This window comes from Scyliorhinus canicula, chromosome 2, assembly GCF_902713615.1.
Source record: "Scyliorhinus canicula chromosome 2, sScyCan1.1, whole genome shotgun sequence".
In the NCBI taxonomy this organism is placed as follows: domain Eukaryota; kingdom Metazoa; phylum Chordata; class Chondrichthyes; order Carcharhiniformes; family Scyliorhinidae; genus Scyliorhinus; species Scyliorhinus canicula.
Window position 1 is genome coordinate 48,380,781 of NC_052147.1, and position 26,562 is coordinate 48,407,342.

The following is a 26,562-nucleotide window of genomic DNA, read 5'->3' on the forward strand; positions in this document are numbered from 1 at the left end:
GAGGGGGAGATCCAGTAGGATTTGTTTAATTTAATATAGTTTTGCACATTCTCCCAGTGTTTGTGTGGGTTTCGCCCCATACCAAAAGATGTGCAGGGTAGGTGGATTGGTCATGCTAAATTGACCTTATTTGGAAAAAATGAATTGGGTACTCTAGATTTAGATTTAAATTTATATAGTCCTCTATGGAGGTGGGCAAACGCTCGCAAAATACTTTCTCTGCCAGCAAAGTATGATCTAATCTCCAGGATGGGCATTGGATGAGGCTGGACCCCAGCAACAGATCTCCAGCAAATGTGGGGCATGGTCAGAAATAACAACTGTTGAGTACTCAGCCGCCGCTGCCGACTGGAGGAAAGCCCTGTCTAAAATGCAAAAATCAATGCGGGAATATGCATGGTGGACACATGGTGAAAAAAAAATCCCCCCCCCCCCCCCCACACACACACACACATCTGTTCATAAAAGAAGACAAAGCCCTGGCCATCCTGGATGGGACAAGAGATTTAGGTTTGGGACAATCCAATTTAGGGTCCAAAACACAGTTCAAGTCACCTAAAATAAACTGGTGTGAATCAGGCTTGGGGAGGGAAGCTAACAAAGTTGATAAAATTTGTGTTATCCCAATTAGGGGCATAAACGCAGACCGACTATTGGGGTGCTGAACAGGGAGCCACTAACCGTAATATATTGCCCATTGGGGTCATCTATAATCTAAGAGGAGAACTGAACTCTCTTATTAATTAAAATCGGCGTACCCCAGGCCCTGCCATCAAAACTGGGTGAAAAATCTCGCCAACTCAACCCTTGCTAACCTCGTCTGATTATTTTGATACGTGAGTGGGTTTCCTGCAAGAAAACAATATCTAAGTTTAGGCTCTCAAGATGAGGGAATACTCTCGACCATTTTACTGGGCCATTCAAACCCCTAACATTCCAGGTAACCAAATGGTTTTGAGGTCTCCCACCACACCTTAATCTGGAGTCAGAAAAACTAAACAAGGGACACTGAAAAGATAAAGCAAAAAGATCCACCCAAGATAGCCACCGAGCTAAGCCGATGACTCGACAAAGGAAAACCAGCAGACACCATCAGCAAACTAACACTACCCCAAAAATGTCATAATGAAACATTGGCAAATAATGACTATAATAAACAAAACTAAACACAAGTGCTAAGCTAATTTAAAAAAAACTATTGTAATGAGCTGCAAAAACTCCCTCTTAAACCACTCCCGTTAACTAACACCCTTGTTAGCAGGGAGACTCCCAACTGGAAAATAAAACTGTATTTAACTTGCAATGCCACACTAATGCCTAAATGACGCATCCAACGACAATGGTGACAGGAGAAAGATTGACGTAAAAAATCAAATAACAAAGAACTCTCAAATCTAACTGAAGACATCAAATGTTCACCCAACCAATGAACATGAAAAGACATAAAATACACAGTGGTATAAAATAAATTAAACAGTGCACTACTTGTACCTTTGAACAAAGGAGCCAGCATCCTGTTATTTTCCTTTAAAACTATGAAATCTTACAATCACTGCAAGAGGTGGATCTCCAGAACGGGGTTTAGTTCAAAGTGAGTGATAGGCCCGGTCTAATTCTGGGGCTGATGCAAATACACCCTCATCCACCATCTTGTGAACACGCCCGAGAAAACCTTAGTAGGGTGCGGCCCTCAATCCCCGCTGGTAACCCTACAATACAAATGTTCTGTATCCCTGGATCTGTTCTCTGGGTCATTCGGTTTAAATAATTTGTTGACCTCAACCACGGAAGCAAAATCGGACTCCAGAGAGATTATCCGATCACTGTGATCCGATAACGCCACCTCCATGCTCTTAATTGTGGCTCTATGACCGTTGATGATCTTTCTTGTGGTTTTAAGAGCCAAACGAATTGGGGCAGAGTACTCTTCAATTGATCATTTAAGAACTTGGCTGTGTTTATCAAGCTTGTTCACCAAAATGCTGGTGAGAGCCTCGGTCATTAGTGGAGTGGTGGGAGGGGAAGAAGCTACCTCTACTATCTTACCTCTAGTTGATCCCTGAGGGGCTTGAGAATCAGTCGACGGGTGTTGGCTCCAATATTTCTGGACAATGCCTCCGTTGGGCGTCTCCGAGAAGGGAGAAATTTACCCCTCTAAATTTCATGAGTTTGAGAAGTAAGTGAACCATGAGACCAGGAAAAGGGTAAAATGATCAGCTTTCCAGCAAGAGTCACCTCATGCGCGTCTTCCCCTCACATCGTGCCACTGGAAGTCCAGACATATTCCTTTCGCCTGCAGAGGACCGCTCCCTGCAAATGAATACATGTAGCTTCAAGCAAGCGTAAGTGTTCCACATTGCAAGCCTGATTAATGATAAATTTGTTGTTCGTGTAATTCTTAGCACACAAGGGATTGTTCTACAAATGCTTCCCAATCACCGATTCACATACAACATTAGGCATTATGTTCTGAGTTTTACAAGCGTGGGTTGGTTGAGTACAGTTGGTACTCTGCCAGTGAGAATAGCTGAAGGGACGGGCTGTTTGATGCCATCAGCCAGTTGTTGGAGCAAACGGCCTATGTACCTGGCATTGCATGACATTGAAAGTCATATGCTGCACTACTCATTTTGGAGACAGAACATCTTTTTGACTTAACGGCAGCATCCTGTTAGGAAAGTGCCACTCGTGTTGCTACTATATAGTAGCAGCTTTAAAAAGCTAGCTTCACCTGTTGCTCAAATTTTTGGGTTACTTTATCCTTCAAAAAAAATTTGAGGGGTTAAGACTGGGCATTTTTCAGGTTCAAGAGTGGTGACCGTTGACCCATTTTTTGGTGTGAACGATAAAGTTCGAACAATAATCTGATCAGTGTAGCCATTATATCAAAATTCTCTAATTTATGATTTTGGAATTACCATAAAAATGGGGTCTGAAATTAAATGGAGAGATTATATTTTTGTTATATCAATTATAAAAGTAATGTAAATCTAACTTGGGCAATATAAAACAGATTTACTCTGTTTTATGCAAGTAAATACTATTTTAAAATTTAGAGCACTCTTTCTCAAATGCTTGGGGAATATTTACAGTAATTTAACTTATTTGTTATTTAAAATCTTGATGCATAAATTGGCAAACTATGTTCACTGTGATTTATGTTTAAGGTGATGATGGCATTATCTAGTCACTTAAGTGCAGTGGAATCGGAAAAACAGAAATTACGTGCACAGGTGCGTCGATTGTGTCAGGAAAACCAGTGGCTACGGGATGAGCTGGCGAACACGCAACAAAAATTGCAAAAGAGTGAGCAGAGTGTAGCTCAATTGGAAGAGGAAAAGAAACATTTAGAATTTATGAATCAACTCAAAAAATATGATGCGGATCTTTCACCACTGGTGAGTTAACGGTAGCCATAATCTGTTTTGTGTAGTTTACAGATAATTACATGCTCTCCTGTGTGCTTTGTTTGTTTAAATATGATTTCAATAGTTGGCACTTGTAAAATTGTGATTCTGCAGAATGTAACACATGCTTGAATGTACTTAGAACAGACAAACACAATCTAAAGTAAATTTTCCTTTTTGGAACTCCCTGATGAATTTTCTAAAAACTAATCAAGAAGACCTGGGTAATGTCTACCACGCCGGGTGGGAGAATCGTGGGAGTGCCGGGCGATTCACGCCACGCCGCCCTGGCACCCGCACGCGATTTCTCCCCCCCACCCCCCCCAAACGGCGTGTCGCGTTTTGCGACAGGCTGCTCCGAGAATCGCCGCTCCGGTTGAGCGGCGATTCTCTGGCCCGGATGGGCCGAGCGGCCTGCCTAATCCAACCGGTTCACGCCGGCACCAACCACACCTGGTCGCTGCCGGCGTGAACAGCGCGCGACCACTGCGTGTGGGGCCTGTCGGGGGCGGAGGGAGGATCGAGCACCAGGGGGGTGCTCAGGAGGGGTCTGGCCCGTGATCGGTGCCCACTGATCGTTGGGCTGGCGTCTCTGAAAGACGCACTCTTTTCCCTCCGCTGCCCTGCAAGATCAATGCTCCATATCTTGCGGGACGCCTGCGGGGAGGACGGCAACCGCTCATGCACGGGTGATGTCATTTTGGCGGCGTCAGCCGCGTCATTCAGGTGGCGCCGCTTTGACGCGGGCGCCAAGGCCCGGCGCGCGAGATTGACGCGCCGCCGCTCCTAGCCCCCTGGGGGTGGGAGAATAGGTGGCGAGGAGCGGCCTCCGACGCCGGAGTGAAACACTCCGGTTTTCACTCCACCGTCGGCGCCCAAGGTCCTTGCATTTACATAGCATCGTGCACAGCCACAAAATATCCAAAGTGCTTTACAGCCAACAAGATACTTTTTAAAGTTAGTCAGTGTTGTAAAGTAGGAAGTGTAATAGTCAGTTGCACACGCCAAGTTCCTGCAAACATCAGTGAAATGAACAACCAGATTATCTGTATTGAGTGTCTTTTGAGGAGTAATGTTTGGCCATCAGATACTTTTTCTCGAATAGTGCCTTGGAATTTTTTCTGTCCATCTTCGGGGGCAGTGGACACCTCAGTTTAACATCTCACCTGAAGGATACCACCTCCGACAATTCAATCCTCATAACAGCACTGAACTACCTACCGGTCTAAAATATTTTACCAAATCTCCGGGATAGGACTTTTATTCTGTCTTCTGACTGAATGGCAATTGTGCTGCCATAAAATGAATGAATGAATCAATCATTTAAATGTCTCTGTCCACCAATTTTGGCCCTTTTTACATCAGGCTGCCTCCCAATCTGCTCCAGGCTTGATATCTGAGCTTTCTTGACAGCATAATCTAGAACACACTCTATCCTCATCTTCATGCCCAATAATAATAATAATCTTTATTATTGTCACAAGTAGGCTTACATTAACACTGCAATGAAATTACTGTGTGAAAATTCCCTAGTCGCCACACTCCAGCGCCTGTTAGGGCACACTGACGGAGAATTTAGAATATCCAATTCACCTAACAGCACGCCTTGTGGGAGGAAACAGGAGCACCTGGAGGAAACCCATGCAGACACGGGACAATGTGCAGACTCCGCACAGACAGTTAACAAAGCGGGAATCGAACCCGGGTCCCTGGCGCTGTGATGCAACAGTGATATGTATCAGTCTCCCCTCCAAAAGATTTCTGAAATGTTGCCTCTTTCAGCAGTGCTGGTTCAATTCCCGTACCATCCTCCCTGAACAGGCGCCGGAATGTGACGACTCGGGGCTTTTCACAGTAACTTCATTGAAGCCTACATGTGACAATAAGTGATTATTATTATTATTACTTTTCTGTAAGTCCTCCTAATTCCTGCATAAGCAGCATCTTTTCTTGCTTCTGTGGTTGGCTCCCGATATGAACTGGATCGGGCTCAGCGGTCGTGGAGGCCTGTACCAAAGGCGAGTGAGCCACCAAGGGTAGTGACTCTGTGCTTCCGTAGGTACAGTGTGAAGGAAAAGGTCCTGTGCTGGGCCAAGCAGAAGCGGGTGGTGCAGTGGGCTGGAGCTGGTATACGTGTATGCCAGGACTTTACGGTGGAGCTGGCGAGGAGGCGGGCTGCTTTCAACCGGGTGAAGAGGGCACTGTACATTAGCAAGGTGGCAGGACTGTGGCAGAACTGAGAAATTGAGAAATGGCCATGTGCCGATGTAACCTCATGACTGTATTTTCTTTTTTTTTGTTTGTTTGTTTCACTGCATGCGGGTGTGTGGGCTAAAGGAGCCGATGTATATATTTGGACAAGGGAAGTGATGGGACTTTCACTCAAAATGCGGGCTCTTTGGGGTGTAGGTGGATATACGGGGTTTGTGCTAAAAGGGAATTTTTGGGCTTTCCTAGGGTCGGGCAAGGGGGAAAGGGACCCGGGCGGGGGCCTCCACGCTGGCCGGTCTAAGCCGGCCAGTGAATGGGAGTGAGGTGGGGGGAAGGGCTGCGGCCATCGGAGCCTGCCAGAACAGAGTTCGAGTGGTCTAGCCAGGGTGGAAAGTTGAGGGGAAGGAACCGGTTTTACAAGAGGCAGTGGACGGGAGGAGTTGTGGGGGGGGGGGGGGGCTTTACAACTCTTGGGTATCATGTACGGCACTCTTTCAGAGGTTGGACGGTGTTGAGTGTGTGTGTGTGGGGATGGGAGGGTTTGTTTTATTGGATGCATATATTGACAGGTGGGCCGTTGTTTGGGGTGGTGGGAGGATGGGATCGTTGTTATTGTTAAGGGGATTGATTTTGTATTTATTACCGTTTACTGTCTGTGGGTGGGGTGCAAATTTTGAAGGAAAGTGTGAAAATGGAGAATAAAAACATTTATTTAAAAAAAAAAGTAAGTTCAGAAAATAATATGGATTGTCATTGCCAACTGTTAACTTTCTTTACTGATGATTATTATATGTTGAAATATTGATACGCTATCAAAGTTAAAAGGAGTTTGCAAATAGCCATTCTGATCAATCAAGAAAGAGATCATCAGAGTTGACCTTGACCTGATAGCTGAACTCCTGGGCATACATTCTACATTGTAAGTTCTTTAGTTGAGGGAGTGAGTCGTAGATATTCAGTCATTCAATGTTGTAATTTAAGACTGATAAATATTAATAATTGTATACGCTAGTTTACAAATTAGTTGATTTCAATACCGTTACTTGAAAGGTGATTGGGACAGTTGCTAAGGTTGCTATAGCCAAAATGGGTTTGACCAAAAAGCTTAATTCAGCCCTATCTGTTACAAATTGCTTTGACACAGATTAAATACCTGAAATTACATGTGCCAATCAGTAACCTCAGATGTATTTTGATATTTTAACTGTGAGAAGAATATTTAACTCTAGCCACAGAAAAGCATTGAATATATCAACATTCGGACAGCTGGGCCGAACATTTAATTGCAAGGGACTGCACTAAACATTTAATGTTGCGATACATTGAAGAATTTGGTTAGTCTCCCCATAGGTAATGTATACCTTTTTATAAATCATACAGGAGGACAAGGATACTGATTCATCCAAAGAGCCATTGGATGACCTTTTTCCAAATGAAGATGATGAACCAGGACAGGGAAGTAAGTGTTTGGAAAGATCTCGAAAGGGGCCTCTGCATCTTGTTGTTAAACAATTTTGGAATGATAATGGTAGATCAGGAACAAAATGTAACATTTTAAAGTTTGCAACACCACCACCAAACCTAAATACCTCCAGCGGCACAGGGGCACAAGACAGGGATTCCTACTGGGCCACTGGTGATCGCCGTCAGAACAGTGAAAAACTGGAAGGGAATCTAGAGAAGGGACAGAGAACACAGGGCCTCACTCTATGCAGATGACCTGCTCCTCTAAGTCTCGGACCCTCAAAGCAGCATGGAGGGGATCATAAAGTTCCTGAAGGAGTTTGGAGCTGACTCAGGCTACAAACTCAACCTGAGCAAACGTGAAATCTTCCCAGTGAACCTGCATGGAAGAGGGGCAGAGCTGGAGGAACTGCCGTTTGAACAAGCCCAAAACAAGACTACTATCATCCATTGTCGTAAAAACCCATCTTGTTGATTAATACTCTACATAACATTAATACTCAGGAAATTTGGCCTGGTCTACATGTGGCACCCAACCTATGAATTATGATTGACTCTTGACTGCTCTGTGGTCAAGTAAGCCACTCGGCTAAAGGGCAATTATGCCCACATCCAATGGGAGGATGAAGGAGAAAAAAAAAGTCTAGAACTAAAGAGCCTTGATTCAGGATAAGGGCACTGAGAAATTTCTTTATCCAGAGGGTTATGAATGGTCAGTGATCGAGCATATTCAGAGCTGAGAACAAGAGATTTTTGGCGCATATGGAGATGAGGTTGAAGATCAGCCATGATTTTATAAATGGTAGAGCAGGCTTGACGGAGAAGTCTCAAGCAATCACACTCTCTCTTATTTTTTTGTTTCCTATGTTCAACATCTTTGTCAATATTTCCCATGCACCTCCCTTAGCTCCGCAATTCTTCCTTCTGTTTCTTCAAATCTAATTAGTACCTGTAATTCTGTTTTGTTCTGTACTAAATTTTGCTCTGTACTAAATAGCCAGTTTAGAATAAAGCACAGAAATTTTGTGTGATGGCACACCTCTTAATAATTATGTTGGTGGATATGGGGCAAACCAAAATGACCACCTAGAATTTTAAATAATGTTTAAAGTTGAGTATTCCCACCATCTCTCCAGCTCTGTGAAATGATAGTGAACGTGCCTAAATAGTCTTGAACTGTAACTAGATGTTAATTGTTCCCTTTCTTGGAATACTTGTAATCAGAATATATCTGATTAATTAACAGAGGAAAATCTACTTTAGTGTACAACTGGTGTTGGGCAGCACGGTGGCACAGTAGTTAGCACTGCCGTCTCACAGTGCCAAAGTCTGAGGTTCGATCCTGGCCCTGGGTCACTGTCCGTGTGGAGTTTGCACATTCTCCCTGTGTTTGCATTGGTTTTGTCCCCACAACCCAAAGGTGTGCAGGGTAGGTGGATTGACCATGCTAAATTGCCACTTAAAAACAATATACAACTGGTGTTATATTTATAAAAGGCATAAATCAAAAGGGATCACTTTGAAATCCTGATAAAACAAACTTTGTGCCCTTGAGTAAGCCAATACCTTTAATGTAAGATTTGTGAAAAATGCCTTGGCGCAATATGTAAGATGTAAATAGAATTCCAATGACTGCCATACCTAATATAGAATCGTTTTTTTTCAACCTACAACGTTCTCTCTACATTTAATGCACAACATTATCAATAACATTTTGTCAATTTACAGTTCAGCAGCAACACAGCAGTGCAGCTGCTGCAGCACAGCAGGGTGGCTATGAGATTCCAGCCAGGCTAAGGACCCTACATAACTTAGTCATACAATATGCATCCCAGGGCAGGTATGAAGTAGCTGTACCTCTTTGTAAGCAGGCTCTTGAAGATTTGGAGAAAACATCAGGGCATGATCATCCTGACGTTGCTACAATGCTCAACATTCTTGCTTTGGTGTACAGGTTAGTATGACCGTACTATTTCTGAAAAGGTATGAATTTTAAAAATGCAGTTTTGCAAAGGAAATAATTCTGACTTATGGAAAACAGTGTTGCTGGGAACTATTATTGCAATCTCACTTTATAAGAAGCAGTAAGTTGATTTGTTTATTGCAAATAAAATATACACTGTTTAAGCACAAATCGTGAAATACCTGATAACTGGATTGAGGAGTTTTCAATGTTTAGAATATTTTTCAATCATGCAAGACTTGAATCCTGTAACATCTAACGGGACGAAGTTGCCTTTATGTGAAGTGTGACAAGGTAGTATGGACCATATTCTCGATGCTTTCATCTCCATGGCATAAAGCAGCAGATAATTTAACACTAAACTTGTGTGTTCTTCTGTTCCTATAATGTTAGATTGCATGGGTCACTAAAACACCATGCTAATGCTACAGTAGGTGCCTTGCTGGGGGAATACAGAAATAGTTTTACTCTGCATTGAAGTTTATGTATAACTGACCTGAGTGTATGAGATGTTCCACTTCTCCCCATGTTGACTTGTAAAAGGAGACACCGGACAGAAAACGAGGCCAGGCATATAATTCAAATTTTTTTTTTTTCTTTCCAAATTTGGGGATTGTATGCGCCCGCACACCTACTCTGCAAACCCCACACTTCATCCACTAATTAAAAAGTTACCTAATTTTCGCTTAGTTCAAAGAAAAAATATACAATTAATTTAATGAAGGGAACTTTGGTTTCAGCAGCAGGGAGATATGGGAAATTACTATGTGACCCTATGAGTCTATAGATATATTGTGCTTGAGTAAGATGAAGCAACGAAGGTGGCTAATATGTGGGGTGAGATATCCACTGATAACACCACGACATCGTGAAGAAAGTGATTATACAGGGCAAAAAAGAGAACAAGAATTGAGAATAGTAGCTTTGTTTTTTGCAGCTGCCTTTGGGGGTTCTGAATGATTACCTCCCAGGTGACAGGCTACAGGGCACATAGTTGAAAAAGGATTTAGGTAGGAATGATGATCAGCCAGAAGTTGTTTGTGTTGGAGAGAACAGCATGAGAGGAGGAAAAAGTACAATAACCGTTGCTGCCCTTGCAAAGTGCACTTAAATAAAAATCAGTAGATCTTTAATTGATGAATGGAAGAGTTGCAGGGGCTTGGGGTAGAACACACAGTCCATAGGGCAGAATGGTGGCGCAGTGGTTAGCACTTCTGCCTCACAGGTCCCAGGTTTGATCCCAGCTCTGGGCCACCATCTGTGTGGAGTTTGCACATTCTCCCCGTGTTTGCTCGGGTTTCGCCCCAACAGATGTGCAGGGTAGGTGGATTGACCACGCTAAATTGCCCCTTAATTGGAAAAAAATGAATTGCACACTCTAAAGTTATAAAATCAAAAGAATACCCAGTCCACTAAATTTGGTGAAGTTTGGAACTGGACAGAAAAAAACATTACTTGCCCGACCTCCCTTTCTGTCTGGTGACGATACAAATCACCATGGGCAGTAGAATTTAACATCTTTTACTCTCAGGTCAGCTATACAAGAGTTTGAATGCTAAGTAAAGCGTATTCCAGCACAGCCCAAGCAAAGCTCCCCAATTATCATTTTAATTTTAATGTGGTATCCAACATTATAACATCTCTGAAGTGTTGTGATGGCACTAAGACCTCAAGTGCTAGGATTATTCCTGCACTGCACATTTGGCTGTTGATTGGGCTGGGGGAACATCAGTATTGGAGAAATGGTGCAGAGTGTAAGGCTTCAGACCTTTGGGTCATCGAGGTAAATAGAGGCAAAGGCAAATCCATAAAAGGGTAGAGCGGGGATTATCTACATCTGAAGTGAAATAGTCCCAATATCTTTGTGGGGAGAATTTAGTGAGAAAAAGGCTTGCATGGCAGTGGGATGGACAGGCAGAGCAGACTGCAATGTTGGAGCTGCCAGAAACAAAGTAAGCTTCAATTGTTAACACTCGAGACGTAGATATGAGATCAATGCTACAGTTATGAGGTTTATAAGATTGTGATGTTTTGGGCCATGTCTTTAGTCTTGGGTTAAAACAAAGTGGGTCATGTGGCATTCCGACAGCAAGCCTGACTTGGTGAAGGGATTGGCTGAGCAAAGTGTGAAGCTCCTGGCTGGCACCAAACCCTTGGGGTAAAAGGGAAAAGAGAGGGGATTAAAAGAATAGAATTCAGGAGAGAGAAGAGGCTCTGGGTCCTTTGTGAGCTACTAGAGCTCAATTGGAGAGGGAGACTCTCTAGTCAAAAAGATGCATTCCTCAACCATCTTAAGGGGGTGATTCATCCAGGAACGACACTACCAATACCACTGTCAGTAGTGGATTTTGAAAACTCTGAAAACTCAGAAGTATCTGGAGATGGCCACTCAAATTTACATTTTTTTAAATAAATGTAGAGTACCCAATTATTTTTTCAATTAAGGGGCAATTTAGCTTTGCCAATTCACCTACCCTGTACATCCTTTTGGGTTGTGGGGGTGAGACCCACGCAGACACGGAGAATGTGGAAACTCCACATGGACAGTGACCCGGTGCCGGGATTGAACCTGGGTCCTCAGCGCCGTGAGCACTCCATTTACTACTCAACAGAAACCTGAAATGTGAACCCATTGGAAGCAACTGTTGACTGTTTGCTATAAGGACTGTAATTTTGTGGTGAGTACATTGTGTGATAATTATAAAGGGGAACTGTTCCTTTCTGCAATTGAAAGTAATCGTCGCCTACAACAACATATAGTGTTCAGTCAATAGTCATTTTAGTAATTTGCTACAGTTAAAAGTTTTAAAATGTGAAGTCTCGTCATATCATCCTTTTCATCTATTAACTGAAAGTTTGAATTTCCTTTTAAAATGTTATCGGTCTCTACAGAAGTGGTAACAATTTTCTGACGGCAAGTTGGAAGGATAAATGCACGACAATATAAGCAGTTCATTATCATAGCCAGAAAACTGACAAAAGCAGAAAAATGTTAGGTAACATATTAGAAACGAGTAAATAATTAAATATACCTTAAATGGTGAATCTCAACGCATAGGAGGGGTAAAAGTATGTAAATTTGTAGATACATGGATTGATATTTTTAAAAAATCTAATAAGGCAACTGGGCTTTTTGTAATTGTATCTAGAGATTGAATAGATATAACTAATGATTTGAGGTGCATTATACTGTGCAGAGACGAGGGAATCGAGATTAGTTCATACAAGGGATCAGATTGAGGGAATATGCAAGACTGATGATATATAAATGCCCAGAACATGGTAAATCCGATTGATGAGCTGCAGACACAAATCGCCACATGAGATTATGATATAGTGGGGGATGCCATCTTCTGAAGCTCTTTAGTTGTTACTTGCTCTCGAAAATAACTCTGAGTCTCTCAAATTGGAAGAGGGATTTGTTTTAGAGTGAATGGCTCATATGGAGATGTTTTATCTAGAGTTGCCACAGGGGACAAGTTCATTAGCCACCAAGATGCTGAATAGCGTTCCTTGAGAATCAGACTGTTTGCATTCTAATGCAGTTATAAATATGAAATATAATAAGGCAGGTGAGTCTTACTGTTTTTAAAATTCTTATCTTTACCTTTAATGGATCTGGGATGGCAGGGTCTATCAACCTCAGTTTATCATTTCTGCTTGTGTCCAGTTCAGTTCATATCCTTGTCCACTAATCCAGCTCATATTGAACACTACTTGCTCATAGTGCTGCAACACCTCTGATCAATTATTATTACAAAATTATAATTTTTGACTTGAGGCATTTTGGTGATTAAGTTTTGTAAATTCATAACTTTATTCAAATGATTTTATATTATCAAGTGAGCATTGCATTGTAAGTCAATATTAATAGCTACAGAAATAAAGCAAATTTATGACAGTTTAGCAGATTTGGCAGCATCAGTTTCTCTTTTCATAATTAACATTTCAGGCCAATAATCTTTCATTGGGATGGGGAAAGTTGAGATGTAATAGGCTTTAAGCATGTGAAATTGGGTTGGGTAGTTAAAAGAACAAAACAGAAAGATCTGTGGTAGGATAGAAGCAGGAGAGATTAAACAACTTCAGATTGCAAGGTCAAAGGGAGTAGTAATGGGATAAGTAAAACAACCAAAGACGTTTAGAGGAATTGTAAATGAGAGGATCATGAACATCTGATATCTGAAAACAAAAAAGTGTAAAGAAATTAAAAAGCAGCAAGGAGAAAGGAAACAAAATGGGTACAGAGATTACAATCCAAAATAGTTTCCTTTTTTCTTATAGATTTTATAGACGACTGTGGTCTATTTATGTGATAGATTATGTTTCTTCTTATCTATGTCCCATTTTGCTATAAGTACAGCTACATTTGGCTGCCTGAATGTTTCAAAGTATAGTCTGTATTTATATTTATGGCTGATGTTGTATCTCTTTCAATGCTGAATGTATTTAGCAAGTTGAAATTGCCCATTGTACTTTGTTAGTTTTTATTACATTACTTAATTGCTGTATTATATTTTGATCTGTGTAAAATTTATGTAAACCTTTGCATTGCAGTATTTTATAATCTAGGCTTTGGTGAACTGTGTCTCAATTTCAAAATATCTAAAATCCTTGAAAGAAGTGGTTTTTTTTTGTTTTTAACTGCTGAACAGAACATTGTATCAAATTCATGAATGCATCGGTTAAGAAATATACCAGAAATGGAATCACTTGATCAGTGAAACAGTTCTATAAATGTTTCAATTCCATATTGTAGTGAAAACGATAAATTAATAAAATAAATGTAAGCAGATAATTTTTGAATGTGGGAAGGACATGTACTTGAAATTTGCAATTGAAAACTTTTGAACACGTGAGATCAATACTTGAATTGTGCTCCTATTTTTAAAAAATGTTCTGTAGGGATCAGAACAAATACAAAGAGGCAGCAAACTTGCTTCATGATGCCTTAGCCATTCGGGAGAAGACCTTGGGTAAAGACCATCCTGCGGTTCGTATTTCTCTTTCAGTATACCCTGTACATCTATACGTTATTTGTATGGAAATCTAGAATAATGTTTAAATATGTCTTCATATTAAATCAACAGGCAGAGATTAACATCTACCATTCCTAAATGATCAGGTAGGGAGGTTAAATTGTGAATCCATCTATTGGTTCAGTTATGAAGAATCATTATGAGCACACCCTTGACCATGAGTGCCTAATCCAAAAATCATATTTGCCTGAAGTACTGTATTCCAGAGAACTTCCACTGATTTTACTTGATTATTATTTTAGGTGTGAATACCTTATGATTTTGATACCATTATATAAAATCCACACTTTATTTATTGAATTAAATTTGTATATTTCAGGATTTGATCTAGCCTCTGATTAAATTGAATTAATAAGACGTTGGTGCTTTTTTTTGTAATAATTTTCCTTGTAATTATCTGATTGGATTCCTTTCAGGTGGCAGCAACATTAAATAATCTTGCAGTACTTCATGGAAAAAGGGGAAAATATAGGGAGGCTGAACCCATGTGTAAGAGAGCTCTGGAGATCCGTGAAAAGGTCAGTAACTTGAAGAAACAGTCGAACCTTCAACAGTCAAATGCTGTGCTTTTTGAAGTAATGTTATAAAATAAAGTTTTTGGCAGAAATTATTACTTTTGTAATTTGCATCAATACTTTTAAAAAAAAAAGTGAATTTGGAATCCATTTTGTGATGGAGACATGGCACCAGCATAGTATGTGTTGGTTATTGTGATCTTACATAAATGATCACCGTAAACAACATTGATACTAGCCAAGGAGCTTTAGTGTTTATACCTGAACGTTGACAAGACCAGTTCACCTATATATATTCAGGAAAAATAATAGGCAGTTTATACTATAAATCTACATCCACTGAAGACTGGTTAAATATGAAAGAAAGAGCTATAGGTAGTATGACATTTGCGCATTTATATCAAAGTATAAATGTAGGCAGCGAGAGATTTATGCCTGTCAGATTTCCAGACCATTAATGTAAATGGTGAGAGAGTAATGATGATTTTAAAAATAGTACAGTATTGTGTATTAAAGTTTGGTGGGGTGGGGAAGTGTGTTATATCAATTTAATTTGAAGATTAATTAAAATCAGTTATTTTAATGTTGTGTAGATCCCTAGTCATGTCACTTTTGGGATACTGTGGGCGCATTACTTTCAATGGGATAGTGATGCATTTAGACAGGTTTTAAGATTCAGGACTCTTGAGTAGGATTTTGTTTCACCAAAGAAATTATTTAGACTGGTACATTACTTAAGTTTTTTAAATTATTGCGTACAGGAATAAATAATGTCATTGGAAATAAGTTATTTAAGTTGGACTGGGAGCGGCACGGTGGAGCAGTGGTTAGCACTGCTGCTTTCGGCACTGAGGACCCGGGTTCAATCCCGGCCCCAGGCCACTGTCCGTGTGGAGTTTGCACATTCTCCCCGTGTCTGTGTGGGTTTCACCCCCACAACCGAAAGATGTGCAGGTTAGGTGGATTGGCCATGCTAAATTGCTCCTTAATTGGGGGGGAAAAAATTGGATACTCTAAATTCATTAAAAAAAAATTTAAGTTGGACTGTGATTGGAGTTTGAAACGTAATAATGGATGAACTGATATTTTTGAGTCGTATGTAGTATACCTGTGTAGGTATTAGTAACTACAAAATATGTAAGCACTGAGGTAATCTTATCAAGAAAGGTTTTGAGTTCCTTTGAATGCCATCTTCCATTTTACAGTGAAGTGCATATTTATTCCATCTGTTCAGAAGAATGTTAAAGTTTCCATTCACTCAACAAGCATGTGGCACCACTCTGAACTGCTATCCCAATTCAGCAATTTATTGCTGGTATTGCTGTTGTTCAATTTGAATTTGGGCATTCAAAGAACAAAGAACAGCACAGAACAGGCCCTTCGGCCTCCAAACCTGCACTGATCGAGATGCCCGTCTAAACTAAAACCTTCTGCACTTCCGAGGTCTATATCCCTCTATTCTTCATGTATTTGTCAAGATGCCTCTTAAATGCCGCTATCGTATCTGCAGAGGATGGTGAGTGCCTGGGAGGGCGTTCCAGGCACTCACCATCACCTTAAAAAAAAACCTGCCTCGCACATCTCCTCTAAACTTTCCCCCTTGCACCGTAATCCTATGTCCTGTAGTAATTCACTTTTCCATCCTGAGAAAGTGTCTGACTATCCACTGCATCCATGTCATTCATAATTTTGTAAACCTCTATCAAGTCGTCCCTCAACCTCCACCTTTTCAGTGAAAATAATCTGAGTTAATCCAGTCTCTCCTCATAGCTAATACCCTCCAGACCAGGCAATATCCTGGTAAACATCTTCTGTACCCTCTCTAAAGTATCTACATCCTTTTGGTAGAGTGACGACCAGAATTGTATGCAATATTCCAGATGTGGCCTAACTAAAGTTCTGTACAGCTGCAGCATGACGTGCCAATTTTTATACTCAGTGCCATGACCGATGAAGGCAAGCATGCCGTCTGCCTTCTTGACGACTTTATCTGCTGTTGCACGTTTTACTTGAGTGTAATTCGCGTTTATTGGAGTGTATTAACACGCCTCCGTTTAAAGGCCGTGTGCTTAACACTGCTAGGCTCTGTGTGTGTATTTTCAGCTCGGGAGTCGCCAGGTGTCGTATAACACCTCACAAATATTCCAAGGTCAGGTTCAAAGTAATAAAACGATACACCGATTAGTAAGTTCCAAACGATTAGTATTTATTATTACAAATATAATAAATACGCATGCACACGCTAAGGGACTAAGCTACAACTAAACTAAGCAATCAGAATACTGAACTAAACAGGAACAGGCAAGGTCAGGGAGCGAGGCCTTCGTTCCGATCTTGGTCTGCAACCTTCAGAGAGTGTGCTGGTCGCTGGGGGTCTAGTGGGGCTGGTTCGCGTAGCGAGCGTCGTATTGTCACTTACGGTTCGGCGGCTGGTGCTCAACGGCTGGAGTCAGGATACAAGTCGAAGTTCTGGGTCGAAGTCAAAGCCGGAGCACGAAAACAACAGACAGGACCATGTGTGGGGGTCTATCTTTATAGGGCCCCAATGTCCGTGCCTTTTTTGGGGCGGGCTTTCACCTTCAGGTATCGATTGGATCAGATCCTAATTGATATCTTTTGAATTCCCCCAATGTGAGGGTCTCTCCTCGATGGAGGGGGTGGTCTCTATGGTGGATACTTCTGGTGCCGCTCTGTCTGGACATCCACTTAAAGTATCTATTCAAACCCAAATGTTGCCATTGTGTGTGCCCAGATCTGGATTGCCTCATTAATATGCAAAGCGTTTTGCTATTAACACCTTTGGTTTGAGATCTTCCACCTGGCCAGAAACTAGTTTTGCTGCTTGCAAAATGCTAATCAGTCTTTGCAGACTGCTTGCCTTGGCTAAACTGCTTTTCCCTGCAGTCTTAGCAGTTCTCCATCTTGTTAGCCCAGTGTCCATCTTAGGTGGCTACATTCCCTCCTTGTGATCCTCACAATCAAAAATATTGTGAAGGATCACCTATGCACGTTGCTTCGAGTGCTTCTGGGTGCCTTCTTTGTGTTCCCTGACCTCGGCAAGCTCCTGAGCGTCTACTCTGTCCTTGACTATGGGAAGAAAATTTTTTACCTGACATCTCTACTTGGCGCTATGTCAAAGGGGACATGCATTACCAAAAACCGGGAACCTCTACCTATCACAACTATCCTTATCTTACTTTAAACATTTCATTGCAGACTAAACCTCATCCATTCATACCACATCACATAACATTTCCTGACTCGGCAGTCGAGTTCAGGACAATATAATACATGGGTATATTTTATTTTATTCACACAGTGCTTTTTATTCATTGAGGGGCAAAGGGGATTGATGAAACCGAAAAATAGGGGATCGAACTCCATAGACGGTTGAGGGGCAGGAACGGGAGGCTCTCCTGTTCCACTTCCTCAACCTGAGGGTCTGTACGAGTATGCAGAGGATTGCAATCACTAGCAGTGATTCAATCACATATGACATGGAGTACCATGTCATAAATTTTGTGCACCAGGTCTGAACCTCACTGATCAGAGCTGAGCACGGGGAAGTTGTTGTGAGTGAAACATTTACGGCGGGGGTTGTGGGGGAAACGTGTCTTGCTTTGACATAAACAAATACAACATTTAAGAGCAATAAGTAGGCTTCCATCATCTTCTCTTTGTTCTTTTTCTCTTCCTCCTGTATGGCTGATCCTTGCTGTGAACCCTTTTTCGTCCTTTGAAAGCTATGGGATCAAGCACAGTATCTGTCAATACAGCTTAATATCCGTACTTGTTAGTGTATCTGTCTTTCAATTCCAATTGACCCATTAAAATGACTGGCCAAGTCACACCCTGTGACTCCCCTCATTTTTTTTTTCAAAAGCGAATTTAATGAACACAATACACCTAACAACTTTTCTCCTGTGAGCCGTCTCGCAGGCTTTGCTCATTTACCATCCGAATGTTCCTTAATGTAAATAGCATGTGGGATGGCGGCCTAAGGGCTGCCTAACGAAAAATGAAAACAAATTTGAAAGAAAAGGTCGAATGGGTTGCGTATGGGCCGCTACGGGTACGATTTGAAAGGGATCCCCGGGTAGGGCGTGCTGTGCCATACCCGAGCTTGGCTGACCAAAGTGGGTTCTCAGACAGGGCGGGTCCTCAGTGCCGTTTGTCCACTGCCTGAGTAACCTGGAGTAAACGGGCAAGAATGTGTTTACCGTGGATTTGCAGCCTCTATTCGCCGAATAGAGGGGCACCTAAAAACAATGGAGGAGCCAACATGCTCCTTTTGAAAATTGAGCTGGGCTTCAGACAATTTAGCTGATAAGGTGAGCTGCTCACCATAGAAAGTTCTCAGAGGTATCTGCGGACAAACTAAAGTGCGTGCGAGGTGGTCACAATCTTTTCAGCTGAAAAGAAGGTGTCCAGCCTCCAACTGAATCAATAACATTGAAACAAACAAACATAAACTGACAAACTAAAACATACGTGCAGGTTCCATCAGAAAGGATATCGCTTCCCTCAAGCGGTTCCTATTTTACATCATCTGGACACCTCACTTTTCCTCTGTCTCTGTGAACAGGGTCACAAAGGGGTTGCCGTATCGGGATTCAGACATGTTACCTCCCCTTCACAAAGCCATGCTGCCTATCGCTAATAAGTCAATTTGTTTCTTAATGTGAGTAAAATCATGTCCCTAAGAATCGTTTCCAATAATTTCCCTACCACTGACGTAAGGCTCACCGGCCTATAATTTCCTGGCTTAATTGAAAGAGAAACATTCAACCTAAATATTTCCTGTTAAATAAGCTGCTTTCAGCTGCTTTTATTTTAATAAGGTCAATTACGGCATCATCAATATACTGTACAATTTAATAGTTGCTGTGAATATAGTGTTTGGTCATCGAGCATCTTTGCAGTATCCTTTCATTGAAAAACAGTGAGCTGCTGAGCACTTTAAAAAAAAATGGGAATATTAGACTAAAGTCTTTTGTATGCTTAACTTCCTTAGGTATTGGGTAGAGATCATCCGGATGTAGCAAAACAGCTAAATAATTTAGCACTGTTGTGTCAGAACCAAGGAAAGTATGAAGAAGTAGAATATTACTATGAGCGTGCTTTGGAGATTTACCAAACCAAACTTGGACCTGACGATCCAAATGTGGCTAAGACGAAAAACAACTTGGTAAGACTGCATAATTATATTAAACGGTTAAAATTGAGAAATTGTAATCAACAACATGCAATATTCAAAGAGCATATCATATTTATCTCCGTTACATGACCAGTTAATGAACTGAACTTGGGCTGTTTATCAATTCTATGAATTCAACTCATACCCGTATATCAATTCTCACCCTCATCCTGCATCTCTTCCCTCTTACCCTGTCAAAATTTTATATTTACATAACTTTCACAGCCGTAGGACGTCACAAAATGCTCCAGTATCAACCAATTATTTTTGATTTGTGGTCACCGTTACAATGTAGCAAAATATTGGAACTGATTTACATCCAGCAAATCCCACAACTACGATGAAATAAATGACCAGATTAATTTTCTTAAGGATTGTTCAGGATGGAGGATAGGTCGGAGAGTTGTTTGAAAAGTGCCTTGGGATATTTTAAATGTGCATCTGAGTTTGTAGATGGTATAACATCTTATCTCTGAAAGATTCCACCTCTGATTGCAGTATACTGAACAGTACGGTTCCCTGCATGGATTGAATGATACAGATATCACTCAGATTATGCTGAAAAAGGACCAGAACACGTGGATGTGATTGGTCGGGCCCCCCTGACACCACTCTCGCTCGCTCTCTCCCTCTCGCTCTCCCCCTCCCCTCTCTCCTCTTCGTTTCGCCCCCCCCCCCCCCCCTCACATTTTTATCTGGTCTCGTCCAGTGGGGTCCTGACCTTTTCTACATGTCGCCTGTAAATGTCGCTACACTTCTCTTCCCCTAGCAGTCCAGCCCTACGTTCTTGTTTCCTTCGGAGAAAGTCACGCAGCTGCAGGTATCTGAGCCAGTTCCCTTTCGGGAGTTGGGAGTGTCTCTGAGAGTTCCACCAGGGTGGCCAGTCTACTGTTCATATATATGATACATGCCCTTTACTCCTAGTACCCCTCTGTCCTCCCTCCACGTCCAAATCATAGGAGTATCTTCGCCGGTGTGGACCTATGGCTGTTGCAGATGGAGCCTCCATGGACATACCACCAACCTTGAAGTGGCACCTGAACTGGTTCCAGGTCTTTAATTTGACCACTACCACTAGACTCCTGAACTGTGAGCAGGGGCCCCGGAGGGATGTCTCCGTGCAGGAGCCTTCCTCCATTTGGACCCAGTCTGCCTTCGGTTCCCTCAGTCACCCCCTCACCCTCTCTGCATTTGCCGCCCAGAGGTAGAATAGGAGGTTCGGTAGGGCCAGGCCTCCCACGTGTCACCCTCGCTGTAAGATCTTTCGTATCCTAGGGATTCCCTTCTCTCTTCTCCCCCACCCCTCCCTCCCTCCTGACTAAGGTCAAATGAACTTATCGACCCGGATGAAGAAAGATTTGGGAATGAAGATTGGGAGTGATTTGAGAATGAAGAGGAACCTGGGCAGCACATTAATTTTGACCACCTGTACCCTTACTGCTAATGATAGAGGAAGCGAATCCCATTTTTGCAAGTCCCTCTTCACCTCCTCCGTCTGTTGGGGAGGTTCCACGTCTGGAGCCTTGTCCAGTTGAGGGCTACTTGTATCCCCAGGTACTTGAACGTGGTCTGGGTCACTTTAAACGGTAGCTTTTCCAGCTCCACTCCTCCCTCTCGGGGGTTCACCGGGAATGTTTCGCTCTTCCCAGGTTGAGTTTGTAACGTGAGAAGGCACCGAATTCCCTAAGGAGCATGGATGACCCCATCCTGTGGGGTCACCCATACTCGCCCTGTGGGCCTGGCCCTATTCGTCTAGACCTGTCCTTGTTCACAGCCATTCAAGATAGCTGCCGAGTACTTTCGTATCTTTGCCATCCCCACGTGTGGCTTTTTGCAACCAGCGCTCTACTCTCGCCCCATCCCTCTCTATCCCCCTCTGCTTCTCCCCCTGTGCCTTCCTACCCTTGTGATCCCTCGCCTAATCCCTGATATGCGGGGCCCCGGTATTGAGGACTATCATGGAGGGGGTGTTGTTGTTTATTATTAATGATTGTGGTCTGTGGGTCAGGAAGTCGAGGATCCTGGGCAGAAACCCCCCCCCCCCCCCCCCCCCCCCACCCCAACGCCGGGTGGGAGAATTGCCGGGGCTCCGAGCGAGTCCCGCCCCGGCACTCACACGCGATTCTCCCACCCCCCCCTCAAACCGGCGCGGCGAGATTCACGGCTGGCCGCTGGGGGAATCGCCACTCACAATTAATAACGGGCGAGCGCCGATTCTCCGGCCCGGATGGGCCGAGCAGCCTGCCCAACATAACAGGTTCCCGCCGGCTCCATCCACACCTGGTTGCTGCCGGCGGGAACAGCGCGGGAATGCTGGGGGTGGGGGGGGGGCTGTTTGGGGGAGGGAGGAGGGTTCTTGCGGCCGGGGGGGGGGGGCCTCAAAAGGGGTCTGGCCCGTGATTGGTGCCGACCAATCGGCGGGCCGGCCTCTCTGAAGGAGGACCTCCTTTCCTCCTCCGCCCCGCAGGATCCATCCGACATCTTCTTGCGGGGCGGCCGCGGGGAGGACGGCAACCGCGCATGCGCGAGTTGGTGCCGGCCAACCTGCGCATGCGCGGGTGATGTAATTTACACGGCGCTGCTTTTACCCGGCGCCAAGGCCCGGCACATGTAAATGATGCGCCGCCGCTCCAAGCCCCCTGGGGATGGGAGAATAGGGGGCTGTGAGCGGCCTCCGGCGCCGGAGTGAAACACTCCGGTTTTCACTCCAGCGTCGGGACTTAGTCTCCCGATGGGAGAATTGCGCCCCCTGTTCCAGAGGGAAGAGCCAAGTCCTATGTTTTGGAGTTTTGATATGAGCTTGGCTGGAATTATGATGTTGAAGGAGGAGCTGTAGTCTGACGAAGGAGTCCTTGTTGTCTAGATGCTCCAGGGATATGTATAGGGCCAGGGAGATAGTGACTGCAATGGACCGGTTGTGGCGTAATGCGAATTGCAGTGGATCAAGGCATTCTGGGAGTATGGCGTTGTCTCACGACCAACCTCTCGAAGCACTTCAAAATGATAGATGTCAAGGCCATCAGGCAGTAGTTCTGGAGGCACGTTGCCTGGTTCTTCTTTGGCACCGGTATGATGGTGGTGGTCTTGAAGCAGGTGGGAACCCCAGAGCGGACAAGGGGGGACATGTTTGCAATCTGGTCGGGCCCCGGGGTTCTACAAGTATTTGTCTATCTTTCAGAGTGTTCGTGTCCTCACATGGGGTCTCTGCCGTTTTGGGCGTGTTTAGTCTGAATTTGGATCGCTGGCACAGTCTTCCTGGGTCAGGTTAGACCATAAGACCATAGGACATAGGAACGGGGTTAGGCCACACGGCCCATCGGGTCTGCTCCGCCATTCAATAATGGCTGATATTTTCTCCCCATTCCCCTGCCTTCTCCCCATAACCCCTGACCCTGGGTCACCTGGTCGGTTCCAGCATTGGTCTGGTCGGGCGTTCCTGGAATTGGGCCTTGGAGTAGTCCTGGTCGGACCTCCACGTGAATTCTCTTTTCTTTCATCTGCTGGTAAGTCGCTGGGCGGGCCTCTCCGGTCGGGCCGGATCTCGCGGTCGGCTGGTTTAGGCGTTCCGGGAGCCGAGTCGGGCGCTCCAGTGGCTGGGGTCGCTTCTGAGGCCAGGTCGGGCGCTCCAAGAGCCGGATGGATTCCATTTGCGAGGGTGGGGTCGGACATCCACGTCAGGCCTCTTCCACTTCCTGGTCAAGACTAGGGTCGGGTCATTGGAGGGGTCCTAACGAGTCGGGTCCTGTCGGATCATGTGGTCCGGCCCATGGACGTCGGAAGATCTTCAGACCTGTAAGTAAACATAAAAAAGAAATGTTCGAAATGGTGTTACTGTTAGATTTAAGTTTTAAGAGATTCATAGAATCATAAAATTTACAGTGCAGAAGGAGGCTATTTTCCCCATCGAGTCTGCACTGGCCCTTGGAAAGAGCGCCCCATTTAAGCCCCCACTTCCAATCTATCCCTGTAACCCCACCTAACCTTTTTGGGCACTAAGGGAAATTTAGCATGGCCAATCCACCAAACCTGCACATTTTTGGGCTGTCGGAGGAAACCGGAGCACCCGGAGGAAACCAACGCAGGCACAGGCAGACACCGCACAGATAGAACATAGAACAGTACAGCACAGAACAGGCCCTTCGGCCCTCGATGTTGTGCCGAGCAATGATCACCCTACTCAAACCCACGTATCCACCCTATACCCGTAACCCAACCGTAACCCCCCTTAACCTTTTACACTAAATTACACTACGGGCAATTTAGCATGGCCAATCCACCTAACCCGCACGTCTTTGGACTGTGGGAGGAAACCGGAGCACCCGGAGGAAACCCACGCGCACACGGGGAGGACGTGCAGACTCCGCACAGTGACCCAGCCGGGAATCGAACCTGGGACCCTGGAGCTGTGAAGCATTTATGCTAACCACCATGCTAGCGTGCTGCCCCAAATGTGACCAAGCCGACAATCAAACCTGGGACCCTAGAGCAGTGAAGCAACTGTGGTAACCACTGTGCTACCGTGATTAGAACTTTATAAGAGATGTAGGAAGAAGATCTGTGGGAGAGAGCTTGCAGAGAGTCGGCAGCCTCCAGCGCTATCTTAGCAGCTTTTATCAACTCTTAACAGCTCTATCTACAAGTTTGCTGATGACATGACCGTGGTGGGTTGGATCTCGAACAACGATGAGTCAAAATACAGGAGGGATATAGAGAACCTAGTGGCGTGGTGTAATGACAACAATCTGTCCCTCAACGTCAGCAAAACTAAGAAACTGGTCATTGACTTCAGGAAGTGAAGTATCATACACACCCCTGTCTGCATCAATAGTGCCGAGGTGGCGATAGTTGACCGCTTCAAATTCCGAGGTCGACGCTACGACCAAAACAGCACAAGTGCCTATACTTTCTCAGGAAACTAAGGAAATGCGGCATATCCACATTGACTCTTACCAACTTTTACAGATGCACCATAGAAAGCATACTATCTGGCTACATCACAGCCTGGTATGGCAACTGCTCGGCCCAAGACCTTAAGAAACTAGAGAGAGTCGTGAACACAGCCGAGTCCATCACGCAATCCCACCTCCTATCCGTTGACTCTGTCTACACCTTCCCTGCCTTAGGAAAGCGGGCAGCATAATCAAAGACCTCTCCCACCCGATTATCTGCTCTTCCAACCTCTTCCATCGGGCAGGAGACACAAAAGTATGATAACAGTCACTAACAGATTCAAAAACTGCTTCCCCGCTGTTACCAGACTCCTGAATGACCCTCTTATGGACTGAACTGCTCTCCACACAATAATACTTTTCACTGCATGTTGGTATATCTGACAAATCCAAATTAGCACCCTCCCAACCCGCTTCTTGCCCTTCATTCCCCTGGGGATTCTGTTTTTCCTCCTCCTGCCAGGCGCTCCCTCCCTCCTGGGAGGTGCGTCGCGGCCATCTCCTTCTGTACCTTCATACACCAGCTTGTTCACTAGTGTAGCGGCAACCCTAATCTTCAGCTACCGCAATTAACCGCATCTACCTTTCTCCCCTTTCCTCTCCCCTCCACACCCCTGCATATATTCCCCCTGTCCTTCTCAGATTCTTACAGCCTGCATTCTGGCCATTGTCCTCTACTGTTGCTTGCTCAGTACATTTTTCTGAACAAACTTTATAATAATCTTTATTGTCACAAGTAGACTTGCATTAACATTGCAGTGAAGTTACTGTGAAAAGCCCCTAGTCGCCACATTCTGGCACCTGCTCGGGTACACTGACGGAGAATTCAGAATGTCCAAATTACCTAAGAGCACATCTTTCGGGACTTGTGGGAGGAAACCAGAGCATATGGAGGAAACCCACGCAGACATGGGGAGAACGTGCAGACTCCGCAGAGACAGTAACCCAGCCGGGAATTGAACTTGGGACCCTGACGCTGTGAAGCAGCAGTGTTAACCACTGTGCTACAGTGCCTCCTCCAGGATGTCAAAGTATATCTTTGCCCTGATACGTGACCCATAGTATGGCAGGATAGAGCATGCCAAACTGCACCCCACTTTTGTAGAGCGTGTATTTGACCCGATGAAATCGGCCTGGTGCTTAGCTAGGTCTGCACCAATGTCCTGGTACAAGCGGATGGGATGTCCTTCCCTCTTGCGCTCTTTGCCCACCTCAGGATCGCTCTTTATCCTGGTACCTGTAGAGCTTCATGATCGCGCACAGTGACTCCCCAGCCCTGGGCTGCTGCCGAATCAACTCCAGAGGCTTGGCGAAGACCTCCTCGCCAACCAACTTCCTGAGCATCTGTGGGGTTCCTCTCCTCGATTCCCTTCGGCAGTCCCACGATTCTTAAGTTTTGCATACATGATCGGTTTTCTTGGTCGTCAACCTTGTCTTTCAGCCCTCTGGGTTTAGATCCGTCTTGCCGCCTCGGCCTTGAGTGCTGCAATCCAGTCTCCTTGGTCTGTGGCAGCTCTTTTGAGGTCCCTTGTCACCGTCTCCTGGCCTCGAGCCTCCGCTTCATTTTGTCCATTGCCTCATTCATGGGGGCAATTTCGGCCTCAACTGCTGCCTTGATGGTTCCCAGGAGGTTTTTTTCATCTCCTCCTTCTGTTTTAGGAACTCGATGGTGATGAAGCACATCATTTGATCCATCAGTGCCTAGGCCTGTGCTGGGATCTCTGCGGGGTCTACTATCACTGTTCTGCGCCTCCTTGTGTGTTTCCTTGTTCCGAGGCTGAGGTCTCCCTCCCCTCGTCTCTACTGACTTTTCGGCT

General features: G+C 44.3%; 1 protein-coding gene across 8 annotated transcripts in view; it reads left to right on the forward strand.

Annotated features, from left to right (window-relative positions):
• The window catches only part of klc1a (kinesin light chain 1a), a 149,142-nt gene that overhangs the window by 27,777 nt on the left and 94,803 nt on the right, over positions 1 to 26,562 (forward strand). For all 8 annotated transcript variants that reach the window (XM_038777684.1, XM_038777675.1, XM_038777721.1 and 5 more), the window contains exons 3-8: positions 3,168 to 3,398; positions 6,999 to 7,077; positions 8,811 to 9,036; positions 13,951 to 14,038; positions 14,501 to 14,602; positions 19,614 to 19,787. In XM_038777684.1, coding sequence (XP_038633612.1) covers positions 3,168 to 3,398; positions 6,999 to 7,077; positions 8,811 to 9,036; positions 13,951 to 14,038; positions 14,501 to 14,602; positions 19,614 to 19,787 — 900 coding nt within the window. The remainder of the gene's footprint in view (positions 1 to 3,167; positions 3,399 to 6,998; positions 7,078 to 8,810; positions 9,037 to 13,950; positions 14,039 to 14,500; positions 14,603 to 19,613; positions 19,788 to 26,562) is intronic.